Here is a 26,048-nt window from a genome sequence, read left to right as displayed (position 1 = left end):
GTATTATTTCAAATTACCTACAATATTAAATTTAAAATATAAAGTTAAATTTCTGATCAAAATTTTAATAACATGCACTTTACATTACATAATCAAATCGACCAAACACTCATACAAACTTGAATCGATTTATCGTGAGTATCGAATACCGAACTGTATGGTTACTTCGCTATTTACATCCCAATGACATATGTCCAAACGGGCCTGTTATTTTGCGACGACTATAATTGTGTTTCATACAAAATAAAATTTGCGTTTTACACGAAGATTTTAAAAGCGACATATTTTACAGAGTCGATTGTGACCTTTTGTACACCTTACTTTTATTTAATTCATTAGCTGATTTCTACGGTTTCTCTCAAAGCAGTTACTTCCTCACCTCGCACACATGACTACAATCAAAGAACATTTTAACTGTACCTATTAGATAACAAAAAAAATTGTTTACGTTTTCTAAGCACTTTATAACACAAAACTCTTACTGGTGTATATTTTTGAATTTAATTTTCAAAACATGTGTATATTATAAACAACGTATATCAATTTTTTTAGTTAGTAATGTTGATGTAATAATAATTGTATATTCAGAATTATTGGAGCTTAAATATGTACAAGGTAGGTTATTTGACTATAAAGTGAACCAATCTACATTAATTAAACTAAATTCAGTTGATCAATTGCAAAAATACATACTGATATATTGATAATTAATCAAAAATAAAAAATATTTTTCGCTTGTTTCGATTATTTTCATTGTAACTATAACTTTACATAACTGTCGCAAGAGAAGCCGCAGAACACCTAACACTTAACAATTAGAATTTTTTGTTAACATTTCCTTATACTAAATCTTCATACATGCACGATACTGAATAACTCAATAACAAGGTTATCAGTTAATAAATAATAAAAATTAACATATGCCAATAGTATAACGCGATTAATTTATTTGTAATAGCGATCGACGCCGCCTAAAACTTAGCAGTACCAGCCTAAGTCCTTGCTTCGGCTTGAAAGTAATATTTGAAGCAAATAGCATTTACCAGATAAATTTACATATTACTTATTTAAGACTAACTACATTATTTTCTCTTATAATATATCATGTCCTGGACACTTTTCCTTTTTTATTGTAGAATTTCATAGACACATTAAACACAAATGTTTTACATATAATATATACTGTCCATTCCCTCTGCAATGGGAATTCTAAGCTTCAGTGGAGAGTTTTCGATCTTTTTGACCTCTTTAGAGCTTTAGACGTCCGAACCCACGGCAACATAAAATCTCTGTAATAATAATAATTCGCATAATAAGAATTGTATTCATTTAAAACATGGCTTTAAAAAATCTGCCCCTAATCTAAAAAGGGCACGCTAAAAGTTTCCGGAACTGGCAAGTTACATAAACAATGTTTAAAAAGTAATTACAAATTTTGAAAATGGAACTTTGGCTGTAGAATGCAGTTCGTTTTATCAACGATTTTCATCACCAGAAGAGGCCGTCGAAGATTATGAAAAACACGTTTATGAGGTCACCGCGGAGGAGTGGCACAAATGTTTTTAAAATTGGTTTAATCGTATGAAAAAGTGCATTAATGCAAAGGGAGAATATTTTGAAAAACAATTCATTTTTGGCCTTTAATAGTATTTTTTTCTTATTCATTCCGGAAACTTATGCGCCCCACGTATTTGAATAATAATAGTCCATTTGTGTTAAAAAAAATTGAGTCATCACAAAGGTAGAAAAGGTATGTCGTATATGTCGTGTATGTAAATGTAGTTTACCTAATTGAATGCCTCCCACGTGTGTACACTCTATATAACAGATATAAAGACTTTATAGCTGTTATACAGATTGGATACAGTTAGAGGAGAGCTGAAAGCCCCTCCCTAAAACTTTAAAACTCTGGGAATAACATTTTTTGTGACCTATTTGTCGTGTTTTTCTCATCATATACATGTCATATTTTTATATATTTATAATTAAATTGTTAGCTAATACTTTTGGTTTCTTTTATTTTATATTAGTTGACATTTGCAAATTATATGACATAGTATAATCCTTCTCCTACATGGAGAAAGAGGTATATGCCAGGTCTACGTTATATGTTTTGTCTGCTATTACGGACAAGCACAAAATAAATAATATTCAATTACTAATAAATCTTAATTCAAAACATCTAGGATATTTCTGCCAACAAAAAATTTGCTATGGCTTTGGAATCAATTTTTGTTTTTACTTTTAATTGCGCTCGGATCGCAGTATTTCCTGTTTATTTTTCTTAATCAAATGAAAAATTATGTTTTATCTTTTTGATTGAATTGAATAATATCCATGGAGAACAGAAATTATAAGAGATTAAATTATACGAGAAGTGCTTTGTTACCCACCGATGGTGGAAGGAGTTATAAATACTGTTGTGTATCATAAGGCAGCGATTGATAGGAAAAATTGTGGGCTAATGAACTTCATTGTATTATTTATTAAAAAAGCAACCAAAGGTGGTTGTACATATTGAAATAACAACAATATCGAACCATTACCGACTCTGCCATGTTGATTTATTTATTTATTAGAATTACGAGTAGAAATTACAACAGTAATACAAAAAGAAATAAATTACATAGTCCATTAAAAAGTTTAATTTTATTTCTTTTTAAAAAGGTAATCACAAAATGCATTAATTCAACAATCAATATGAAAGTAATAAGAAAAGCGAAAACTGTATTATATAATTGGTTAAATAAATATATATATTTTACAAAAGAAAGAATAATAAATTGTTGTACAAGTACACATCACCAATATTATGAAAATAAAAATTAAAATTAAAATACTGGTTTAGACAAAAATTAACATATAGTTTTGATATACTCACGATTCAGGCAGCTGAGGTAATGGCTCCCCAAACGCCGTCACAGGTAATTCCGTAGTTATTTCAATGAACCTCGCGTCTTGTTGCGGCCGAGGCCATACGGAATACACAGAGGGCGCGCTTACAGTTGAACTCCACGAATCTCTTTGTCTCAAACGTAACCGTTCTACGTGACGTTGCTCCCTTATCCGCCTCATATGCCACCTAGAATTACAGGCGTAGAAATTGATATTTTTACATGTGGGAGCTAAAGTAGTGTGACCTCTTTGTACCGTACTTATAATTGAAATTTCGTGCATTAGAACTACCAGACCGCTCGTAAAGCTCACTCTCAATGAAGCTTCACGGAACAGTCGTGCAAAAAAACAGTATTGTTATAAGAAAGATTGTTATAAGAAAACGGTTCATCTCACAAAAAAAGCAATCGGTTTTTTTTTTTGGTGAACGTCTAATTCTCTTAAAAAATGTTTCCAAGTCAATTTCATTTGTAATAACTGCTCAATGGTCTAGAAGCAATGAGACAAAAACCTACTCTAGAAAAAAAAATTGTGATGATAGACCTATTAATATTAAGGGCTCAAATCCTCACAATATTTTTTAGTCGTCCTAAATAACATTTTCGAAATACTTAAAAAAAATAGTTGTTTTTTTTGGCCCAGCTTCATATAATATACATTTTTGATAACTTATGTAGAGTATATTCATTATAATTACCTCAGCTGCCGCCTCTCTTCAGCCTCGAGCTTTTGATGTCGTTTCTCAAAAACTTTGTCATCAACATTCTCTGTACCCTCAAGCGTGTAACAACTAGTGTAAGGCTTTTCACGCCATCTCGGTACCTGTTGATAAGAACGAAATTAGTTATTAATACAACTGTTGTATAATAAAGGGTATTAAAATAGGGAATGTGGATTTTCACACGAGTTTGGGTGGTCACTCGGCTTCGCCTCGTGTGACAATAGTTTCACATGACTGTTTTATTATCTAATTATCAACAGTTGCATACAAGACTTTATTTACACCCATAATATGAATCCTCTATAAAAGATTCTGAAACAGAAAGCTTACTACTAACATTAAAACAGCCAGTCCTAGTAGCCTAATATGATCCAAACGGATGATATAATGTTGTTCTGAATATCTTAATTACACCTCTTTGGTTTTTTTTTTGATCGATTCTGTGCAAAGGGTTTGCTCAACAGACAGCCACATTTTTACTGCTCGATGCGTGGTATCTGTATGAATTTCAAAAAAAGAACATTGTAATGTGTTTCACTACCAGAATGCCGCGCGCCGTAAAAAAAGTAGGTTATTCGAATAAAAAAAATGGAGTGTTATTATGCAACACGACATTATATCATCCGTTTGGATGATATTGTGGTTAAGAGGACATTGGGTGTTTTAATATTGGCAATAAGCTAACTGTTTCAGAATCTTTTATAGAGGATTTAAAGCATTGGAGTAAATAAAGAAAACAATACCACTACGAACTTTGAATATGAAGTGTAATAGAATAAAAATACTTCAAACCACGACGCGTGGTACGCTACAGTAAAGGTACCCGATAGTTTGGTGCGTGTACGTTGCTAAAAGTACATATAACCTTTTTTAAAAAACCCATCAAACTCTCTAAATACGACATATAGCATCTGTGCTTCAAAATGTTAAGTATTGTTTTAGTTCTATTCCTACGCTTGTCGGTTAAGCAACGACGACTGCGTCACAAGGTAAGTTTGTTTTACAATTTTCATTACCTAACAATTATTTAATTCTTGAGATCTATTTTTGTCGTAATCGAAACTAAGGTCGAAACTAGATTTTTTGTCCGAAAGTGGCCGAAACCAAAATTTCGGTCGGCTCTTAGTATAAACTCACCTCGACAGTAGAGGCTTGGCTGTCAGCCGGTGGGTCGATGTCCTCAAGTTTCAAGTCTGGGTCTAAGCCAAAATACCAGGAAAGGTCCGAGTCGCCTACTAATGTCGGATATGGTTTATTTGTCATTATACCCGGTACCGGTGACCTTTTCCCTCGAGATGCGGCTACAGAAATAAAAACTAGCTATAATACTATGAACATAATTAAAAATGACATCTACTAACATTGAAATACGCAGCAAGTAGAGAGTCGCCAACACATCGATATTTTAAATTCAGATAGACATTTAAAATTTTTATTTTTTTAAATAATCTAAAAAAAAAAAACACTGTAAAATTGTATATAACTTTGCCATACAAAAAGGTTAAAAAATCGCATAAGCAAACAAATTCAAAGCTTACGATACATTGAAACATCCTTCCAGTCACTCTGCCTCTCGCGTCTTCGTCACGATACAAAATGTTCTGCTTAAAATTAATACTTACTGCATTGACCCTCTGTCTCTCCGACTCTCTCTCTAACTGTCGAACTCTCCTCGTACGGATCATCGATTATATCCAAATCGTAAATAGTGTTATTAGGCGAGTCACAGCGAGCATAATTATAATCTTAATTATGTCTCTATATCTGGAGCTTCACCTTTATAGTATACTAGACTAATCGATGTGATGTGTTGACTGATATTAATAAGTAAGATTAAAAAAATTTCGGGTACGTAGGCATAAGCACGCAAGAGTGATCTCCAACTATATAACTATAATATTATTATCTATTTCTATTATATCTTTAAGCTTTCTATATTATCAGATACTTATAACTTGTTAATGGTGCTTGAAGTCCAATCATTTGAAGGGTGACGATTTGACGAATTGTAATCGCTTACTTACCCTTTCCTCTAGTGGCTCTTGGTTTAGTTAGGCCCTTAGCATTTTGTTTCCCCAGACCAATAGCAGAGAATGCTCTCTTTCTACCCCGCGTGCTTGGAGCGCCACGTTTTATTTCAACTTCCCCTTCCTAAAATTATTAAGAGCTAGAATTATATTCTTACAACTTAAATGGTACACTTTTAACATTAAAAAACTCGCAACGTAAAGAACTTAAGGAAAAAAATGGAGTTTTAAGATAAAATCTAACCGTTGTCATTAAACTACAGCTTGGGGGTGTTGTTGAATAGAAGTTTTTAACATGATAAGGACCAACCAAGATGTTGGTTTCATTTTATTGTGGACGCTTTAATTGTGATTAAAGGCATCAAATTCGTCTGTACAGTAGTACTGTGGTATTATTAGAACCCACAATATTATGGGTATACAATACATAAGAGTAACAGTTTAGGGAGTATTTTACATTTTTTGTACTACATACTACAAAAATGAAAAATACTGGCAATCCACCGAGGTACCACGCCGAAGGCGTGGTTTAAGAGTGTGGTGGTGCTGTCTTTAAGAGAGGCGATTAGTCTCTGTTGAAAAATTACAGACTGATCTCACTTATGCCATATCTAAAAGCTGTATTCGAGAGTTGTTACGAATCATTTCGCCAGAAGACTCGACGAATTCCAACCACCGTAGCAAGTTGGGTTTCGAAATGGCTACAGCACCGTAGACCCGATCTATATTGTTTGGCAGATTATTCAAAAGACAGAAGAATATAATCAGCCGCTGTGATGGTATTTGTGGACTACAAGAAAGCCTTCGACTCTGTCGAGACCTGGGCGGTCCTGGGACTCTCTGCAGAGATGTCATATCTACTGGCGATATATCGAGGTACTGATATGTATGTACGACGCGGCGACGATGATCGTTCATATCTAAGACCAGAGAACAAAACCCATTTACATCCGGCGTGGGGTGAGACAGGGAGATGTAATACCACCGAAACCGTTTATCACTGCGCTGGAGGATGTCTTTAAGACCTTGGATTGGGGGCAACGAGGCATCAACGTCAACGGCGAATACATTGTTTCGCCAACAGTGCTAGCCGGCCTAAACGAGTCCTCCCAACGGGTCAGCCTCGGTATGAACTTGGACAAAACGAAAGTAACGGTCTCGGTATAACTTGGTTGTTAAACACAACTATCGTTTTGTCTAAATTCATAGCAAGACCGACTCGTCAGGAAGATTCATTTAGGCCGCCCTGCACTTGGCCTAGCTCCTCTAAGATGTGGTGATTTCTGTAAGAATGTATCCGCAAAGATGACGATATCGTCGGCGTTAATGCTTCGTCTCCTCCAATCCAAGGTCTTAGAGACATCTTTCAGCAATAGTAGACAGTTTTGGTGATATTCCACCCTGTCTTATCCCACGACGAAGAAAAATGGATATTGTTCGCTGGTCTTGGATATGGACGATCATTATCGCCGTGCCCGACATACATGCCAGTACTTCGAAACATCGCCAGTCGATAGGATATCTCTGCAGAGAATCCATGACAGCCCAGGTCTCGAAAGAGTCGGAAGCGATTTCGCGTAATCCATAAATGCCATACCATGCCATATAGGGGCTGATTATACTTCTCAGTCTTTTGTATAATCGGCTGAACAGTATGGATGTGGTCTACGCAATTGTAGCCATTTTGCAAATCAGGCTGATCCAGTGGTTGTAATTCGTCGAGTCTCGTGCCAAGGCGGTTCAGAACAAACCCTCAAAAATAACTTATAGACGTGGCTCAGATGTGAGATCGGTATGTAATTATTTAAGAGACTTATCGCAAATTAATTTATGAATCAACAAGATTTGAAGAAAAAAAATATTTCGAAAAAAGGAATTTACTTTTATAAAAAAAGGAATTTACAAAATAACTATCAAATTTAACAAAATCTATTTGACCAAATTAACATTAAAAAGTTCTTACATCGCCAGGGTTTATAAAACTTGTGGTCCGAGCATTCCGCCTCTTAGTTTTTTCGGGAACCAATTTTTCTGTCGGATAATCTAACTGATTTAAATTATCTAGATTCAGAGCCGCATCCGACGTGAACAATTCCTGAAATTCATTTGCGTCCAACGACGGCATTATTGATGACAAATTACTGTTCGATTCCCCGAACGCAAAGTCGCACAAGCTACTATCGTTAACTGGTTTTTCCGAGAACATCCGCCAATCTATATCCGTTTCAGTCTTCACCATATCCATGGCGGGTTCGTCAATCATCATCGTTTTCTCCGGGTCTTTCTTAGATTGCTCGTAGGCAGACATGAACCTGTTTATTTTCGTCTTAGTATCGGGCATGTCGTAGATTCGCCGGGACGTTTCACCCGTTGAATCCGAGGATATCTTCATTCTGCCGTGATTGGTTTTCTGCAACATAAGCTTCGGTATTGGAGACTGTTCCCTCATATCCGCTTCGCCGAGCTGATAGGGATCTTCTCCAGTAGGTGTGGTATCGATTAGTCGTAATCTATCTGACAACGATCCCGTAAATTGAGACGTCCGCTTTGGTATGGTTGAAGTTCTCGACTTGCCGTATGTGTTAATCATTTTGGATTTTTTGTTAACACTATACGATCTATCGTAGCCTTGATCCGTATTTGTTTTTGCTGAAATTAAAAAATATATATCAGATAATTATTAGCCAACCATGTGTTTATCTAGATATTCATGTATCACAACAGAAGTGCCATCGCAAATAGTTCAACACATTCAGTTTGAAAGAATAACAGGCGTCCATCCATAATGATTTGTAATCATCTGTTTAAACTTTCATTTATAACAATATTTTTAGGCTGGTTAAAATATAATTTAAATAGCTTTTCCCCGTATGGCTAATAAGATTTCAACTGTTCTATTTTCTCATGTTAAAATATAACCTATTTCATTCAGTCATAAATCTAGTGAATGAATTTTTAAAACGAGTCCAGTTGTTCGTTGTGCTTATCCATTACACAAACACAAAATATCAAATATTTAGTTTATATTAATAGTTTCTGAATTATTCGTTTATTACTGTACTAGCTGTGCATCGCAATTTGACACGCGTTTATTTGAAAAAAATAAAATAGCCTATAGCGTTCCTCGATAAATGGGCTATCTAACACTGAAAGAATTTTTCAAATTGGACCAGAGTTCCTGAGATTAGCGCGTTCAAACAACCAAACAAACTCTTCAGCTTTATTATATTAGTATAGATTTACGAGCAAAACATTTCGTGCACAAGAATAACATAATTAATAACATAAAAATATATTTAATTGTAAAAATCACGTACTCTTCGAAGTACTGGTTTCTGTCGGTTGAGTCTTGGGAGTCTTTGTCATACGACTCAAACTGCCAATGCCAGAGGTCCTCCGCCTGTTCCTTTGTATTCTTTGGATTATTGGAGTGCCACTGAAATAATAACAACAAATTGTACTTACTTAAAATAAAATCAATTTAACTAACTTCTAACAAATATATAAGTTACATTACTTAAAATATATAAGTTACATTACTTAAAATAAATAAGTTATTACAAAACCATCTTATAAATGTTTTCTAAAAATAGTTTCAAATAAGTAAGAAAATATATAAAGCCTAATTTAGTCCTGAAAAGTACAGAAATGGAAATTACTTATATTACGCAACTTATGTTTGACAGACTTTTTTCTTGTCATGTAATATTAAAACGGAGTTTCAATTTTTAAATAGTTATACATAACATTTTAGGTGTGGGTGTATTTCAATTGAGGAAAAAACATGTCTTAGACAGTTCAAACTTTTATTTTTAAATTTTTCGAATACAATACCACAAATACATAATTGTGTTTTAATAACATTATAAGGAGGTTAGTAGAATATGATTTTCATTTCGTTTAACGAATTAATAAATGAAATGAAAAATAAAATTATTGATTACGCCAAATTTATTAAAGAAGTTTTTTTTAAAAAGATATCTAGATGATTTTAAAGTTGAATAAGGATAAATTATGAGCGATAAACTGGTTCACAATCAATTTAAATATTATGCCTTGGAATATCGGACTGCATAATATGTTTTAAAATTAATTTCGTGATCAGTTATAACCTTATAACTAACAAGAGCTTTTACGACTAGCGTTGACGGTCGCTTTTTATCGAAAAAATCGTATTTTCGGTTTTATGGTTTCTTACGAATCCACTAAAAATTGACTGAATCATGGTCGTTTTTACCGGTATGGTCTACAAGGCGCGACACGGCTACAAATTATACACAGTGTTACCAGAAATTTTTGCCCGTCTGAACGACAAAGTGCTGTGAAATTATCGTACTTGCGGAATAATTATCGTACCCAAAAAATAATTAAAATTCAAGTTTTAAGTATAAATTACATTGAACTACTGTTTTCAGTCGGCTAAAAAAAAGGTCCTCCGCCCCAACAAAAATCTAAACAACTGTTTTCAAATTTCAGTCCGAAAAAAAAAAGATGCCGTCGTTGCTTCAAATTATCGTACAAATACAGAACAACTATTTGTCGCCCAAAAAAAAGGTCGTTGCTCCAAATCCATAATTTGTGGCGAAATCGTAGCTTTTCAGTATTTCGGTAGGACAGACAAAATTATTGTACAAATCGCGTACGATCCTAGGGTAGGGATCGTACGTCGTATGTAGGCTTTAATTATCGTACGTTTGGGATCACTGATCATATATTTATGTGTATAAGTATGCGCTTTAAAAGGACATAATAGTAGGTACATATAAAGGTCCCAAAATAAGAGAGTGAAGGATAAAATCTATGATAGTATACTTGAAATTACAACAATAATCTACGGCCCTAAGGTCGGGATGGTAGCGCTAAGAATCACGAGAGTTATAATTATGTATTCGAAATCAAAAAAAAGGCGCCGAAATTGCTTCACTTTGCCCCGTTAACAATACAGAAATCTATTATTTCTACAAAACTACTTAATATTTAGTTTTGCGACACAAAAGTAAGAAGCGTCAAATTTTATTTGAACTGTATAGTTTCGGCTACAAGTACGATGACGTATTAGTCAACCAAAAATTTTTTTTTAAATAAAACAAGTAGTATTAAAACATTAAATAGGGCAGTACTGAGTCATCGACGATAACAAAGTTGCAAATTAAGTCTTGTTTTACTTACTCAATTTATTTAATACTTTATAGCACATTTTAAAATTACAACACAGAAAATTACATTAATCAAACTTAACAGTTTGCAAAGGCTATTTTATCATTGATAGTTGTTGGTATATGTGTACATTTATATTGTAGTCTATGTACTTAATTAATCTATGTTAAAATCTATGTTTTTGTTATCTATGGCAGATCCGTAGTTCTTTTCTTCTTGTCACCATGTAACTTGTAGTAAAATGTTCTTTCTTTATATTATAATAAAACGATTATAAAGTATATAAATGATAGTCTTAAATTATTTTAACATGGTAGCAGAGGTCCGTGGTTATCAAAGTTGAATGCAGTTTACGAAAGTTTAAATTATAAAGAGAAACGGAAATTTAAATTATAAAGAAAGACAAAATGGCGGTGAAAAATGAGATAAGTATTCCTGTGTTTGACGGGGCGGATTATTCTAATTGGAAAATACGTATCCTAAAATTTCTACAATATCGAGGATGTTTAGAAGTCGTGAAAAGGGAAAAGGGTAAATCGGATGATAGTTCCTGGGATGAGAAAGATGTCCAGGCAACTAATTATATATACAGCGCAATATCTAATAAACAACTAGAGTACATTTGTGAAGAGGATACGTCATACAAAATAATGAAGAAATTTGATGAAATGTATTTAAAACAATCAACTGCATTACAAATAGTATACAGAAACAAAATTGAAGCCATAAAATTAAAAAATTATACAGATGTCGATGAATTTTTTCTCGATTTTGAAAAATCTATCAATGAATTGAAACAGGCAGGTGCCACTTTAAATGAACAGGAAAAATTAAATTACATGTTGAGGGCATTACCATCAAGCTTCAGCCATTTGGGAGATTTATTGGATATACTACCTGAGAAGGATAGAACTGTTGATTATTTGAAGAGTAAAATAAAATTGAAAAGTATAGAAAATGTGAGTGAAATGTCAAATGATACATCAAACGCTTTTAAAGCAGTCGCCAAGCCATCATATAATTGTTTTAGTTGTGGAAAACCTGGCCACCTGAGAAGAAACTGTAAATCTGGAAATGTAAACCCTGGTCGAGGTCACAGTTTTTCCTATAATAGAGGACGTGGTTTTTCAAATTACCGAGGACGTGGTCTGCCAAATTATCGAGGACGTGGTTCATATAACAACGGAGGACGAGGCTCAGGAAATTATCACCATAATAATCAAGAGAATCAAGGTAACAGTTTTCATACGATTATCTCAAATAACACTTACACAATGAGGGAGACTGATAAGCCTATGAAAGGTCAAATAAATTGGTTACTAGATAGTGGCTGCACAGACCATATTATTAATACTGATGAGTACTTCAATTCCTGTGAGATATTAAATAAACCTGTTAAAGTTAAAATTGGTGATGGAACAATATTAGAAGCTACAAAAATTGGGAATATTAAAACTTACTTCTTAGTCTATGGGCAAAAATCTGAAGTGACTTTGACAAATGTTTTCTTTGTAAAAGAAATGAAGGCAAATTTATTGAGTTTTTCTAAAATTACTGACAAATATTCAATCACTTCAAGCAGGAAATTGTCAAAAATTTATAATAATTATGGAAAGGTTATAGCAATTGCAATTAAGGATGAAAGACTGTATAAGATGAAAAGTTACATGTATGAAGAAAGATTGGAAGCAAATATGAGTAAAAAGGATATGACGGTAAAGGAAAAACTACACCGTACTCTGGGCCATATAAATTTTAATAATTTGGAATTAATGTGTAAAAATGAGTCATTAGAAGGATTACCTAAAGAGATTGAATATGAATATTTAAAGTGTGCAATATGTATTGAAAATAAAATGCATAACTTACCATTTAATAATAATCGACGAAACGCAGAGGGGATATTAGAGATTGTTCATACGGATATAAATGGGCCACATCAGACTACAGGATATAATGGAGAAAAATATTTTTTGAGTTTTATCGATGATTACAGCAAATTAGTCAAAGTTTATTGTATCAGATCAAAGGATGAGGTATATGACTACTTGGTACAATATGTAAATGAAGTACAAAACTTGACAGGGAAGATGATAAAGGAACTGCGATGTGACAATGGAAAGGAATATATGAATGCAAGAGTTTTTCAGTTCGCAAAAGAGAAAGGAATAATAATAAAACCCTGTCCAGCATATGTTCATCAATTAAATGGAACAGCAGAGAGATACAATCGTACATTAATGAATATGGGTAGATGTCTTTTATCAGAAGCAAAGGTAGAAAGGAGATTTTGGCCAGAAATAATTAAAACAGCTGCTTATCTTAAAAACAGAACTTTAACTAATACTATTGAAAGGAAAACGCCGTATGAAATATTTTTCAAAAGGAAGCCATCCATCCAAAATTTAAAAATGTATGGGAGTAGGGTTTTTGTAAGAATTCCTGAAGAACGGAGAAGGTCTAAATGGGATAAGAAAGCAGAAGTTGGAATTTTACTTGGTTATACTGATACTGGATACAGAGTGTTAATAAACAACAGAGTTATTATTGCTAGAAATTGTGATATAATCGAGGAAGATGTTAAATTATGTGGTTTTGAAAGTGAGGAAGAAAAGAATACTGAATATAAAATAAAAAAAGGGAAAAAGGAAGATAAAAATACACAAGTGGAAAGAGATACAATAAAAGACTCAGAAAATGATGAAACAAGTGTAGCAGAAAGTGAAGATGAAGAGCAAGATAGAAGAACAAAAAGACAAGTTAAACGTCCACTTCGTTTTGATGAAGAATTCGGTTATTATTGCATATACTGTAACTACTGCGACGCTTTGGCTCCAACTGATTATCAGGAGGCGACTACATGTAATGAGGCAGCGAGATGGAAAGAAGCAATGAATAGTGAGATGGACAGCTTAATGAAAAATAACACATGGATTTTAGTTAACAAACCTCCCAAGGATAAAAGGGTAATTGACGTGAAGTGGGTATATAAAAGGAAGAGCGAAAATGAATATAAAGCAAGATTAGTAGTAAGAGGTTTTCAGCAAACAAATTGTATTGATGATACTTATTCTCCTGTTGCTAAAATGCCTACGCTTAAACTATTGTTATCTTATTGTTGTCAAAATTCCTTAGTTATACATCAAATGGATGTTGAAACAGCATTTCTAAATGGTAGAGTATTATCTGAAGTTTATGTAAAGCAACCAATCGGTTATGAAAATGGAACTGATAAAGTTTATAAATTAAATAAATCATTGTATGGTTTAAAAGAAAGCCCCCGTGCATGGTATGAATGTTTTAATGATTTCTTGACTAATTTTGGTTTTCGCAGAAGTAAATATGACTATTGTTTGTATGTTAGAAGGGAAAATAACTTAACTGTTTATATTCTTTTATTTGTTGATGATTTATTAATATGTTGTGAAAATGTAGAAGTTATTGTTGATATAAAAACTAAATTGTCTAAAAGATTTAAAATGAAGGATATTGGTAAGGTAAAAAACTATATTGGTATTGAGATTGAATATATGTATAATCAAAATAATATCTTAACTTTGAGTCAGAAATCTTATATTGAGTCTTTAGCTAAACGTTATAATATTGAGAATGCTAAATTGTTTAAAACTCCTATGGAAATAAATTTAAAATTGGAACAATCAGATATTAATGAGAATGTGAAATATAGAAACTTGATTGGTGCTCTTTTGTATATTAGTTCAGGTACTAGACCTGATATATCTTATAGTGTAAATTACTTAAGCAGATTTCAAAACTGTTATAATGAGACTCATTTTAAGTATGCTTTGAGAGTTTTAAAGTATTTGTATTTGACAAAAGATCTTAAATTAACATATTGTAATAATAATAATGCTGATATTCTAGATTGTTTTGTGGATGCTGATTGGGCAGGAGATATTTTAGATAGGAAATCTACTACAGGATTTGTCATTAGATTGTTTGGAAATATTATTTACTGGAAATCAAAGAAACAAAGTAGTGTAACAAAGTCCTCAACATTTGCTGAATATGTAGCTTTATCAGAAGCAGTAACAGAATTAAATTTTCTTATTTGTCTAATAAATGATGTCTTTACTAAAGTTTGTAAACCAGTTAAAATTTATGAAGATAATTTAGGAGCTGTAGCTATTTCCAAATATGGAAACTTTACAAAGAATTCTAAGCACATCGAAGTTCACTATCATTTTGTACATGAAAATGTTAAGCTAGGAAGTATTGAAGTTATAAAAATAGAGTCAGAAAATAATATTGCAGATATATTTACAAAAGCTTTGGGAAATGTTAAATTCATTAAATTTAGAGAAATGTTAAATTTAAAAGAGTAAAATAAAGGTTGTTAATTAAAATTAAAGTTTATAATGGCTGTACTAATAAAAAAACTTAATGTTTTACAATATAAATGTAAGGAGGCGTGTTGGTATATGTGTACATTTATATTGTAGTCTATGTACTTAATTAATCTATGTTAAAATCTATGTTTTTGTTATCTATGGCAGATCCGTAGTTCTTTTCTTCTTGTCACCATGTAACTTGTAGTAAAATGTTCTTTCTTTATATTATAATAAAACGATTATAAAGTATATAAATGATAGTCTTAAATTATTTTAACAATAGTGATTTCTTGTAGAAAATCCCTTTCTATAAAAAAAAATGTATCCATGGACGTGACCAGGAATTATTGTCAAAATTATTTTTCTCCTGCTTAGAGAAATCAAAAATAATTTTAGGAAAATTAAGCTGGAATGAGCATTTCCAACAATATTTTTTGAGGGTCTTGTAATTTTTCATCGACGATCTTACCCGTATATCATTAATATATACCACTTATCAAACTGTATTAACTTGTTTGAATAAAATTTCACTAATTACTTTTCCACGAACATGACATTTAAGTTTTTTAATTAACTCGTAATTAACTATTTCGTCGAAAAATCTATTAAATACACAATGCAGGTGTAAATTTACACTACAGCCGACACAATATTAAAATTCAATACCAATTTGGATAAAGATAGTCAAATACATGTTTTGACTCCTTACTCAAATTCGTATCCCAGTAATTAATGTACTCGTTTTTTGAGGTTTCATTGTAAAAAGGAGCATGTATCTCTAAAAACTAATTTCTGTCAATTATTTCCAATTTCAATACAACATTGTTTAGATTGGTTTACGTGAAATATAATTTCGTACTATAATTGTGTTTTGTATTTTGTTGTAGATTCAGTTAGCTCGAGCTGGCTTATCGAGACAAATGCTTCTAATTAAAAAAAACCGGTGGCGAAAGACGCTAAGTCTGTAGAACGTTAACTATGGATGGCGAAATAAAATCGATTCCATTATCTTAGCCTCATAAAATTATACGCTTCTTCTATCCTACTGCTAGGTCTCTTTCCCTATATAGGAGAAGGATCAGAGTCTAATCCACCACACTGCTCCAATGCGGGTTGACGGACATATTCCCTACCACGAGTAACGATCGCTATCAGGTTCGCGTGGTAACAACCGGGTCCGAGGGCTTAACGTGCACAAAGTACAATCACATCATGACGAATAAGTGAAACTTAAAAAAAAGGTAAGTTTGACATAAAATAATATGTTACAATAACTTTTATCACCCTCATATTCAAAGTTCTATTCATACTACGTATACTAATTCCATAAATACGTATTTAGAGTAATCTTAATTTTGTATATCTTCATTGAATTTATTGTTTTGATTATGATCAAGGTGTATACATTCCAAGGCTTATTATCAAATTTTAATAAAATTTTAAAATCACACACGAAAACTGAATTTTGAGTTAAATAAAAGACTTACAAAGCCATCAAAGACAAAGTTTTATGCTTGAAATTTAGTTTGATGCTTGAACAACAAAATATTTTTATTTATAGTAGCATAAGAACATTTTGACTATTTTTTGAAAGACGTTATGTAACGTTTTAACATAAATATTCTGCAAGTATCAAACTCTATTAGTGCTACAAATTAATTAGGGATACACTAAGAATTCCGGTATCAGACACCTTCTTCATTGCTTAATTAAAACGTAGATCGGTATCATTATCATACAAACTCGTAGTTGCCTTACTTATCCATGTACCCTACTCTTATCTATGTACCTGTCCGGAAGAAAGTGCATACCTGTTCGAAGTAACTGTGTACAATGCCTCCGGGCGATTTTCAGTCTTGACCTCTTTCTTAATGATCGATCGCTTGTTGTCAATCATTTTAAAATTATCACAATTGTGTTTTTTATCTAAGGCCGGAACTTTTATGTCGCCTGATGTGTAATTTGGTAGCTCTGAAAAGAACTAACTGTGAGTCTTACGTGCAATAATATTATTATTATACAAATATTACGGTGATTAATTTAAAACTAATGGAATGATTGACTATTGAGAGGCATAACGTGGACGTACATATATATTATTTATGATTGTGTTATATTTATTTGAGCTTACTTAAAGAGGATTTACGCTTCAAATATACCTCATACCAACGTGTATCGACAATACAGTAGGAAAAAAGTTTGATTAACAAATGGAAAATGTCAAAAAGCTATAATGTGACCTATAACATTGAACATTTGTGTCATTTTTATTTGAATAATTCGACACTATTAGCTATTTAACCTCGCTTTTCATGCATGTACACCATAGCAACTAGTGGGCATGTAGCATAATATTATATTTAGTGCGTCCAAAAGTCAGTTCCTAAATATTGTCCAATGACTCATCAGAAATGATAATAATCTTTGCAGAAATACAGTCTCATTCGACATAAGAGAGGGAGAGGATAGAGTATTTATTATTATTTTTTTTAAATCAATTATTTGCACAGATACCTTTATGTTGTTTGTGATTATTTAAAATTATTTTATTTGTATCACAAAATTACGATAATTTAATTTTCCTAACAGATGAAGTAATTATTTTTTATTATTCTCATGTTTCACGACGACTACAAAATTATATAAAATATACTATATATCCGCTAATTAAATCTAAACCTTAAAAAAAATAATTGATTGATGACATTAAGGATCTGTTTTACCGCTATAAAAATTGCGTAGTATTTTTCGTTTTACTACCTACTAAGTACGAAATCTTGTTTTTATCCGAATATTTTATTCTAAATTCTAATAATATTTTGAAATAAAATGATAATAAGCTTTTTCGTGTAGTATTAGTAATCTGTTTGTCCTTTAAATAAATAGATTTTTAATATTTGTTAATGAAATTAATGGCTTTTTTAAAAAGTGAATTTGTCATCTGTCGTGTATCTCTATTCAAAACGTGTACACGTAGTAGTTTCATTTATCTGGTGGATCACAATAAGCAATCCAATACGTTACGAGCAAGCTGTGAAACAGTCTTTTAGTATCATACCTAACCAACTTTTACGCAAATATCCAATGTAGACGGTGCTATCTAATATGAATATGCAATGAATGGGTATAATCTAAGACATATAATTTTTCGAGACGTTTACACATCCAATTATTATAGTTTTATACAACTTTGTACGATTAACTTACCTTTTAGGTATAGATGATGTATAATAGATGGCGTTGATAGTTTTTAAGATTTTTTTTCCGGCAGATCAAACTTCTACCAATTTTTTGTGACTCAAGATTTTTAACTTGTTTTTTTTTAAGAATATAGTTGCGACAGCTCTCTTAGTAGACTCGTTGAATAAGTAATGTTTTGTGTACCAAAAGCTGCGCTTTAAAAAACAACCTAGCTGATTTTCGTTCAATAGGTCGATGTAAAATATTGTATCTAGGAATCTACGCCTTATTTTACATTGTAATGCCTACTAAATAATTCAGTGTATAGTTTTCAAATTTAAAATAAAAAACACTTCAGCACGAAAATATTCAATTTATTCATAAGTCAGAATTCAATTGACAAGCATACTACTACATAATAACACGTGTCACGATGAATTGAACTAACACGATATCTTTTACTTCCTTTGTACTTCTTTTGTATATTCGACGTTAGAAAATCCTCAAAAGTTATTACATTTTAATGTCATTTCGTTTCTTTAAGAACAAAATTTTTTGGTCGCAAGTAAAATAATTTAAGAAAGTTTAGTCTGCTGTCATTTATTACATTAACCCTTATCTATACATATAGTAAAATGGTAGAAAAGTCAAAACTGTACATTGAATATTTAAAAAAAATACTTTTGGTGTAATCTACAATCGATACCGAAGCCAAAAATATAGTTTTTGGAAATTTTTGTCAATATTATGTTAGATTTACTTCAAATTTGGCACGAATATTATTAAGAAGTCGGGTCAACATATAAGCTACAAATTATCACGCTATCACCTACGGGGAACGAGCAGTGAACCTTTATTTCTTCAACGCATTCTGTAATAACGTGTAATCTAACGTCGCATATTTGAATGTTGTGATTATGTTAATAACTATGCTATAAGCTAGCTTCATACTATAAATAAAGACATTCTGTAGTATATTTAGTATCAGCATTGCACCAGTGCGAAGCCGGGGCGGGTCGTTAGTATTTCATATGTAAGAACCTATATCCCTAGACTTGACAGATCAGTAGAGCAGAGTAGAGCTTGACAAAATATGGACAAAATTTATGTCAGAATATAGGATTATAATTATAAGAAAACATTCTGAGCGTGTATTTATGCATTTGAATCAGGATGCAGAGTTCGACTGAAGAACTAAAATATACGTAACTAGGGTAGAAAATACAGTTCGAAAATGTGTCGATATGAGAGATCAGACTTCACATGCCGCGATGCTTCCGGCAGAATATATGACATACAGATAATGTACCCCCTCTTCCTCAGTTGAAAGTAAGAAGCGATCAAGTGTAAGTTCCACTACGACCTTATGAACTATAAAAACCGACAAAACAATGTACCAAAAAAATTAAGTTAACTGCGATTAACTAGGTTTATAACAAGGAATGGTTGGAAGTAATTTTAAACAAGTTTAGCCCAAAATCACTTTAGTGTAAAAAAAAAAACCGAAAAATGTGTGCTGACACGAACGTAGGATACCCTATTTCGTATGTACGTAATCGCTTACAATTTCCTCATACCAAAATAAAAGCGTAATAAGCATTATTTAAAATTTACATTAAGTTTCACTTGAGTAAAACGCATACGCATAAGACGTTAGAAACATTTCGACTTTTAAAACCGACTGTATTATTTTTTATGTATGGTAACCTCAGAACTTTCACTGCGTGGATCGAATTCGATAATTATTTTTTTAATGGAAGTTGTAATGTGTTATTTAAATTTAATCGAGTATCGTCAAGTACTTTTCGAGTTATATTTAATAATGAGTATTTACTTAATTTTTCGCCGACCAACGTTCTCATAACTTTTTACGGGTGCACCGATTTCGATGAATCCATTTTTAATCGAAAGCTGATGCATATCTTGAGGTCTCATTTAACATCAATTGCATGATGAATGTGTCCAATGATAACGACTTTATGAGTAATCTTTGATAACGCGCATTTACTCGACTATTTTTTCGTCTACCTATATTGTATTACTTGTCGATGTAATTGAAGTCGTTTATTTTTTTATCGTTTGCGAGCAAACACAATTATGTTGTACTCAAGTCCTATCCGTCGTCCTCTAGTTATTAAGTTTATGTTTTTCTGAAAACGAAAGACGTTTTTAAAAACCCTAATTTTAATACAAATTTGTGTAGTTCAACTGAAATAATTATCATGAAATTTAAAATATAGACACGAGTGTATTCAGAAAAACATTTATTAACTTAGTAACCAACACTTTTTATAACTGTATGTATAGACTTAAAAATTGCTCCTTGATAGTATTTGTACAATGTTGGTACATTTCCTCCCTAATAAAGCGAAAGTATCAATACATTATACGAAAATATAATATATATTATTTGAATATAGTATATTAAAATCTTATAAATTATATATATTTTATTATATTCTAATATAAAATTCAGCTCACCTGGTTCTATATTCGTTCTCGCAATCCCGAATGTCCCTCCCTGTCCAAAAGTTTTATTTTTATCAAAAAGAAATGAATTTCCTTTATCTGGTAAAAGCAGTTCTGTAAAGCTATTTAACATAATCTGAAAACGAATTAATATAAGAACATAAGGAGAGGATTTGATAAGGCCAACATTGGCTATAGGGAAAGGATCGAGGTGGGACTTTAATTAGAAATAATATAAAATAATAATAAAAAAATCTAAAAATAACTAATAAATATAAAAAAATTGTAATAAAATAATGAAGCTTGAAATTACAATCATCAGAAGCAGCACCAGAATAGCTTCAGCGCAATTTTTTATTCACATCTCCAAACCTTAGATAAATTACGTGTAATATTCGTTTTATTATCGCATTTATCTCTTGAGAAATCACATTTTATTTTACTTATTTAATTTAAAATAGTTTAAATAAAATTCAGTTCTGTAGCATTAAGAAAAAATATAACTGTACAAATATCTTGTAGATTTCGATAATTTATATTTTTAACATATACCTATTCAAAATAATGCCAGACCATTAAAACAGTATTGATATTGTACAATACTAAATGTGTATTTACTTTTATTAACTAACAAAATTTAAGTATGTTACTATAGGGCTATTGTTCGATTTCAATTTATTGCAGCAGGAAAATTTGTCCATTTCGACCAATCCATAAATGTCACATTCAAATAGGTGGCTTTTACACTATAATTAATAAATTTTACACATGTTTGTTTCAGCATTTTTGCTTCAAGCTATTTTAACGTAATTACGCTTTAGTGTATAATTAAAATTCTATTTATGTGTCGAAATTATTACTAGAAAAAAATTAATAATTTTCACGTGAATATTCAATTATATACCTATATTTATTATTACCTTTTAATGAAACTTTTGGGTCAGTTATTAATTTCAATGAAATATTACTTTATGGAGATATTTTTATCTATTATAATTATTTACTTTGTATTTTAACTTTATTGTTAAAGTTAATACAATAAAGCACTTAAGCTGATATAGAATTATAAAACTTACCTGAGAAACACCCTGTTCGGTCTTGAGAACACCAGAAGTTATAGTCGATGTTGGTGTGTAAAGAGGAGGATTAACAGTGTGCCGTTGACTCAACCCTACTCTTCTGTCCATTCGAATTAATTTTGCCTTAAGCTGGAATAATACATAGACAGAATATATAATATATTTTGTAGTGGAGCTTATAGATATATATAAAAAAAATGTTTCTTCCCCGTCTTTGTTTTACTTGTTTATAGTCACAAGACAAAAATAAAAATAAAAAATGGTATAGTTATAAATAAAATATACATGAAAATGTATATATAGTATATATAAAAAATATAAATAAAAATAATAGCAAGATATAATGTTTATTATTATATATGCATGTATATATAAATGTTTAGAGCTCACTGCTATATGCTATTAAACGTAATCTAAAAAGATTTAGAAATATTTAACAAACCTATACTGTTTCACTAGCATGCTAAGACAAAAATAGAATATTTCTCAAATTTACAAAAAATTTTATTAAGACAATCTACAATTGTTTTGAACTTCATTTTGTTAGTAAACAAAATTTAAAATACTATTAAAAAAATTACTGTATCAACATACAAAAAATATTGTCGTCAAAAGCCAGCAGTAAATATATATATATAGCAGTACAATCCTTAACTTTTACAAAATTAAGTTTATTATCTATTTTTTTTTTTTGAAAGTTGTGAAATATCTGTACTTTGAAATATTTATAATAATTTGTTGTTTCATTTTAATATCATCTTGCAGGAACTGTAGGTGATTAAACTATGAGCTGTGCAGAGCCTAAGCATGTGTATTATAATGACCATTCTCAATAACATACCTTTCTTATATTATTAGTGATAGAATTTTGACATCAGGGGTCACTAATAAATCATAGGAGGCTGGAAAGGAACGGAGGAATTCGGAAAGATACTGGTTACATAGAGTTAATGCATATTTATTTATGGTGAATAAGCAAATTTGAAACAAAAAAATTAACCAACAAGCACCCTAAGACGTTGATGTCTATCGATCTATAAACTAGAATCTATACTAATAAATGGAGAGCCGGGTTCTTTTGTTCAGTTATACTGCGAAAACTACTGAACTAATTGGAATAATACTTATAAAATATGGACAGACAGAGGTCGCGAGTAATAAAATATAACATCACATTTTAATTTACATTTAACTTTGAAGATATCAAACTTAAATTTGTCAATTATATTAATAAAGCACACTGAATTATGAAAATGAATACTTGAAGTCATCATTCACAGTGTTCTATTCCTCTTTTTGTCATAGACCCTTCCCCTCGTACCTACTAAAAGTTGCTGGGTTCACAAGTAGATAATATTCTAAAATCTCAGGTAGTCTAAAACCTCACCACATATCAGCAAGGGCGCTCCCCTTGGGTTAAAAAGCCGTTAAAAACATCACATGATTAAAAGCACGGCCCCTTACTTGTAATGAATTGAATCAAAGATTTTGATTCACGTAGGCAAAACCTTACATAGACGGTTACTTGAGAATGACCATAATACTTACGTTATATAAATAAAAGTCCTAACATGCAAGCAACTTTAGTTTTATATTAAAAAATAGCAATTTAAATAGTATGTTCAGTTTAATTCAATTTCAACTGTAAATGTTTTTGTCGAATTTGACTGATAGGTAAATTTGGTAGCCTCCAGCTGTGCCAATAGAGCATACTTGCAGTATTAAATAATTCGCTAAGCAATTGTTGGCAAACTTTGCAGTATAATACATAAGTACACAAATATAATCAATTTTAAGTGAAACAAAAAAAAAATTTTTTTTTGTAAAACTTTTATTCTATTGCTGCAGAAAATTTTGGTCATTTATCGCATGTCGCATTACAAATGTCGCGAAGTAGGAATAAAGTGAAAGGTGCATGACAGAGCAGCTAAGGACAATATGGCAGCGTCCATAGCTCACATCAGCTGACCGTGTAGCATTTATATTCCTCACTTATCCGTGCAATTGTTCCACTGTTTTTGAATGCCTACAAACCCAAAAAAGTTTCACGCAGTGTGGCTCCATAAAACCACACAATTTTTTAAACAAATTTATAGTGCTTTAATTAGTTTCAAATAAATGTTAAGCCTTTCATTATTTAAGTAAAAACGCATTGCAAGACTCAAGAAGTACCAGCACAATTCTAATAATGGCTAAAATCGCAAAGCTTAGAGATATTTTTAAAGAATATATTTTTTTTAATCTGGGTTAAGATTGGTAAAAATTTTTGTGCTAGATAATATTTATTATACTAATAAACATGTTAATATTAATTTCTTAGTAAAGTTAGTTTCTTACTCATCTAACTTTATCCAATTAAAAAAATTAAAACATTGATAAAAAAAATTAAGTGTATTAATTTAATAACTTGTATATTTATGTTAAAACAATGTTAAAAATAAAAGCATTGAGATAGGTCAAGATGTATAACACGATTTAAGCTAATATTCGTTTCCAAAGCTTTGTTACAAAAGTTACATCTGACTTCTGTTGTATAACAGAGGACACAATAACGTTCTATTTAGCGAGCTTTTTACATGTAAGCCGTGGGTCAAACAAACTTGCTGCTTGTGGAATAAAGCAGATATAATCAACCTAATTTTTAAATCATTGATAAATGTTTAAACTATAGGTAGCTACAAAATAAATTTAAAGTTGCCTATGTATATTATATTTTAATATGATGTTGTATGTTAAGATGCACATTAGTGTTGAATAAAAGCATTAATGATGATTATCTATATATTTAGTAAAAAATTATTTTGAAATACATTTAAATATCTCATAGGCAATGTGAAACTCCAACTGTAACTATAGTTTCAGCCCTCGAAACTTTTCTATTTGTATGTAAACAAAGCATAACATGCATGATATATAAGCTCTAAAAAATTTACTTTTTCGAGCCAGAGTTAAAACACTTACTGTATCATTTTCCTGTTTTAAAGCTTGATACAACTTGTCACGTTTGCTTATAAGTTCGTTTTGTTGTTGAATAAGATCCAAATGGTAGATGAACAGATCTTTGAGCTTTTTGTTCTGATTCTCAGTCACAGTGAGCTGTTCTGACAGCCTTGTTACCTCAGAAGAACTAGTATTCTTTTTTTCTTCTGCCGTAACACAATGCGTTGATATTTCCACTTCTTTTTCCAATTGAAGAGGCTGCCTTCTATCTGAGCTTTGAGAGTGACATGCGTAGATGTGATCGAAGGGAAAACTCAGCAAACTGTCTTTGGCGTCCAACTGGTTCAATGTCGACAAATCCGCCGAGAAATTCACCAAATTCGTTTCATTTACGCTACTGCGACTGTTCATTTTTATAGGAAGCCAATCGTAAATCACTTACGACAAGCCCGCCGGCTGTCAAAACCTAGCTAACCAAATCTACACTTGTCCGTAACATTACCGCGGCTTTTTCGTTCTTCTCGCCACAAATAAGAGTCCGTAGGAAGAAACAATATTACTTATATTCCTCCGGTATTACATTGTCAAAACAGCTACAATTCTACGTACGTCTTATGTTCTGACATTTGTTTCACGCACATGTAAAATGATAATAGACGCAACTATACAATTGTTCCGTGAGTAAAAGATGGCGCAAAAATTTATCCCACAGAAAAACATTCGAAATATTAAATCTCTAATTGAATTGACCGTTTAATTACATCACTTCTACGACATCAAGTTTTAGTGTCAATCTTATAAAATTTGTAACAAAATTTATCAACTAGCGTCAAGGCGTCAACCGTAGATATTTTTAAAGTTTTATTTGCTTTGTCAGGGGTCATGGGCAAAGGAATCGCTGAGAAAAGGCCACCTGTTCTGAACCATAGACAAAAACATGAGTATTGATATACCTTCACTTTGTTTCTTTCAGTAAAATATTGCTTAGATTCATAAAATCAGGTACATCATACAAAAAAAAGTTCAAGTAAAAATGTATGTAATCCAAGAACGTGTTTAAAACATTGTTATTATTATAATTTCATTTCATTTCATATACATTTTCAATAGGAGTATATATGATCTAAAGTTATGTTATTTTCATTTTAATGATTAACAATAATTTATTGTAATAAGCAATAGCATAGACAAGTTTATAAATGAATAATCAATATTCTCTTTCAGCTCA

At 31.4% G+C, this 26,048-nt stretch overlaps 1 protein-coding gene across 1 annotated transcript; it reads right to left on the bottom strand.

Moving 5' to 3' along the window:
* Positions 1–1,095: 1,095 nt before the first annotated feature.
* Positions 1,096–25,749, bottom strand: LOC123668961. Its single transcript, XM_045602649.1, has 11 exons — positions 24,842–25,749; positions 21,878–22,009; positions 20,814–20,937; positions 16,964–17,123; positions 8,973–9,079; positions 7,607–8,292; positions 5,641–5,767; positions 4,754–4,917; positions 3,593–3,717; positions 2,882–3,082; positions 1,096–1,289 (listed from the first exon to the last, which is right to left on the bottom strand). Exons 1-11 carry the CDS (start codon positions 25,229–25,231, stop codon positions 1,217–1,219), a joined length of 2,289 nt encoding a protein of 762 aa, XP_045458605.1. The 5' UTR covers positions 25,232–25,749; the 3' UTR covers positions 1,096–1,216.
* Between the last annotated feature and the right edge of the window lie 299 nt (positions 25,750–26,048).

Source organism: Melitaea cinxia, chromosome Z (genome assembly GCF_905220565.1).
Source record: "Melitaea cinxia chromosome Z, ilMelCinx1.1, whole genome shotgun sequence".
Taxonomy (NCBI): domain Eukaryota; kingdom Metazoa; phylum Arthropoda; class Insecta; order Lepidoptera; family Nymphalidae; genus Melitaea; species Melitaea cinxia.
The sequence above is the reverse complement of the archived record's forward strand: the minus strand, read 5'-3'. Positions and strand labels throughout refer to the sequence as shown.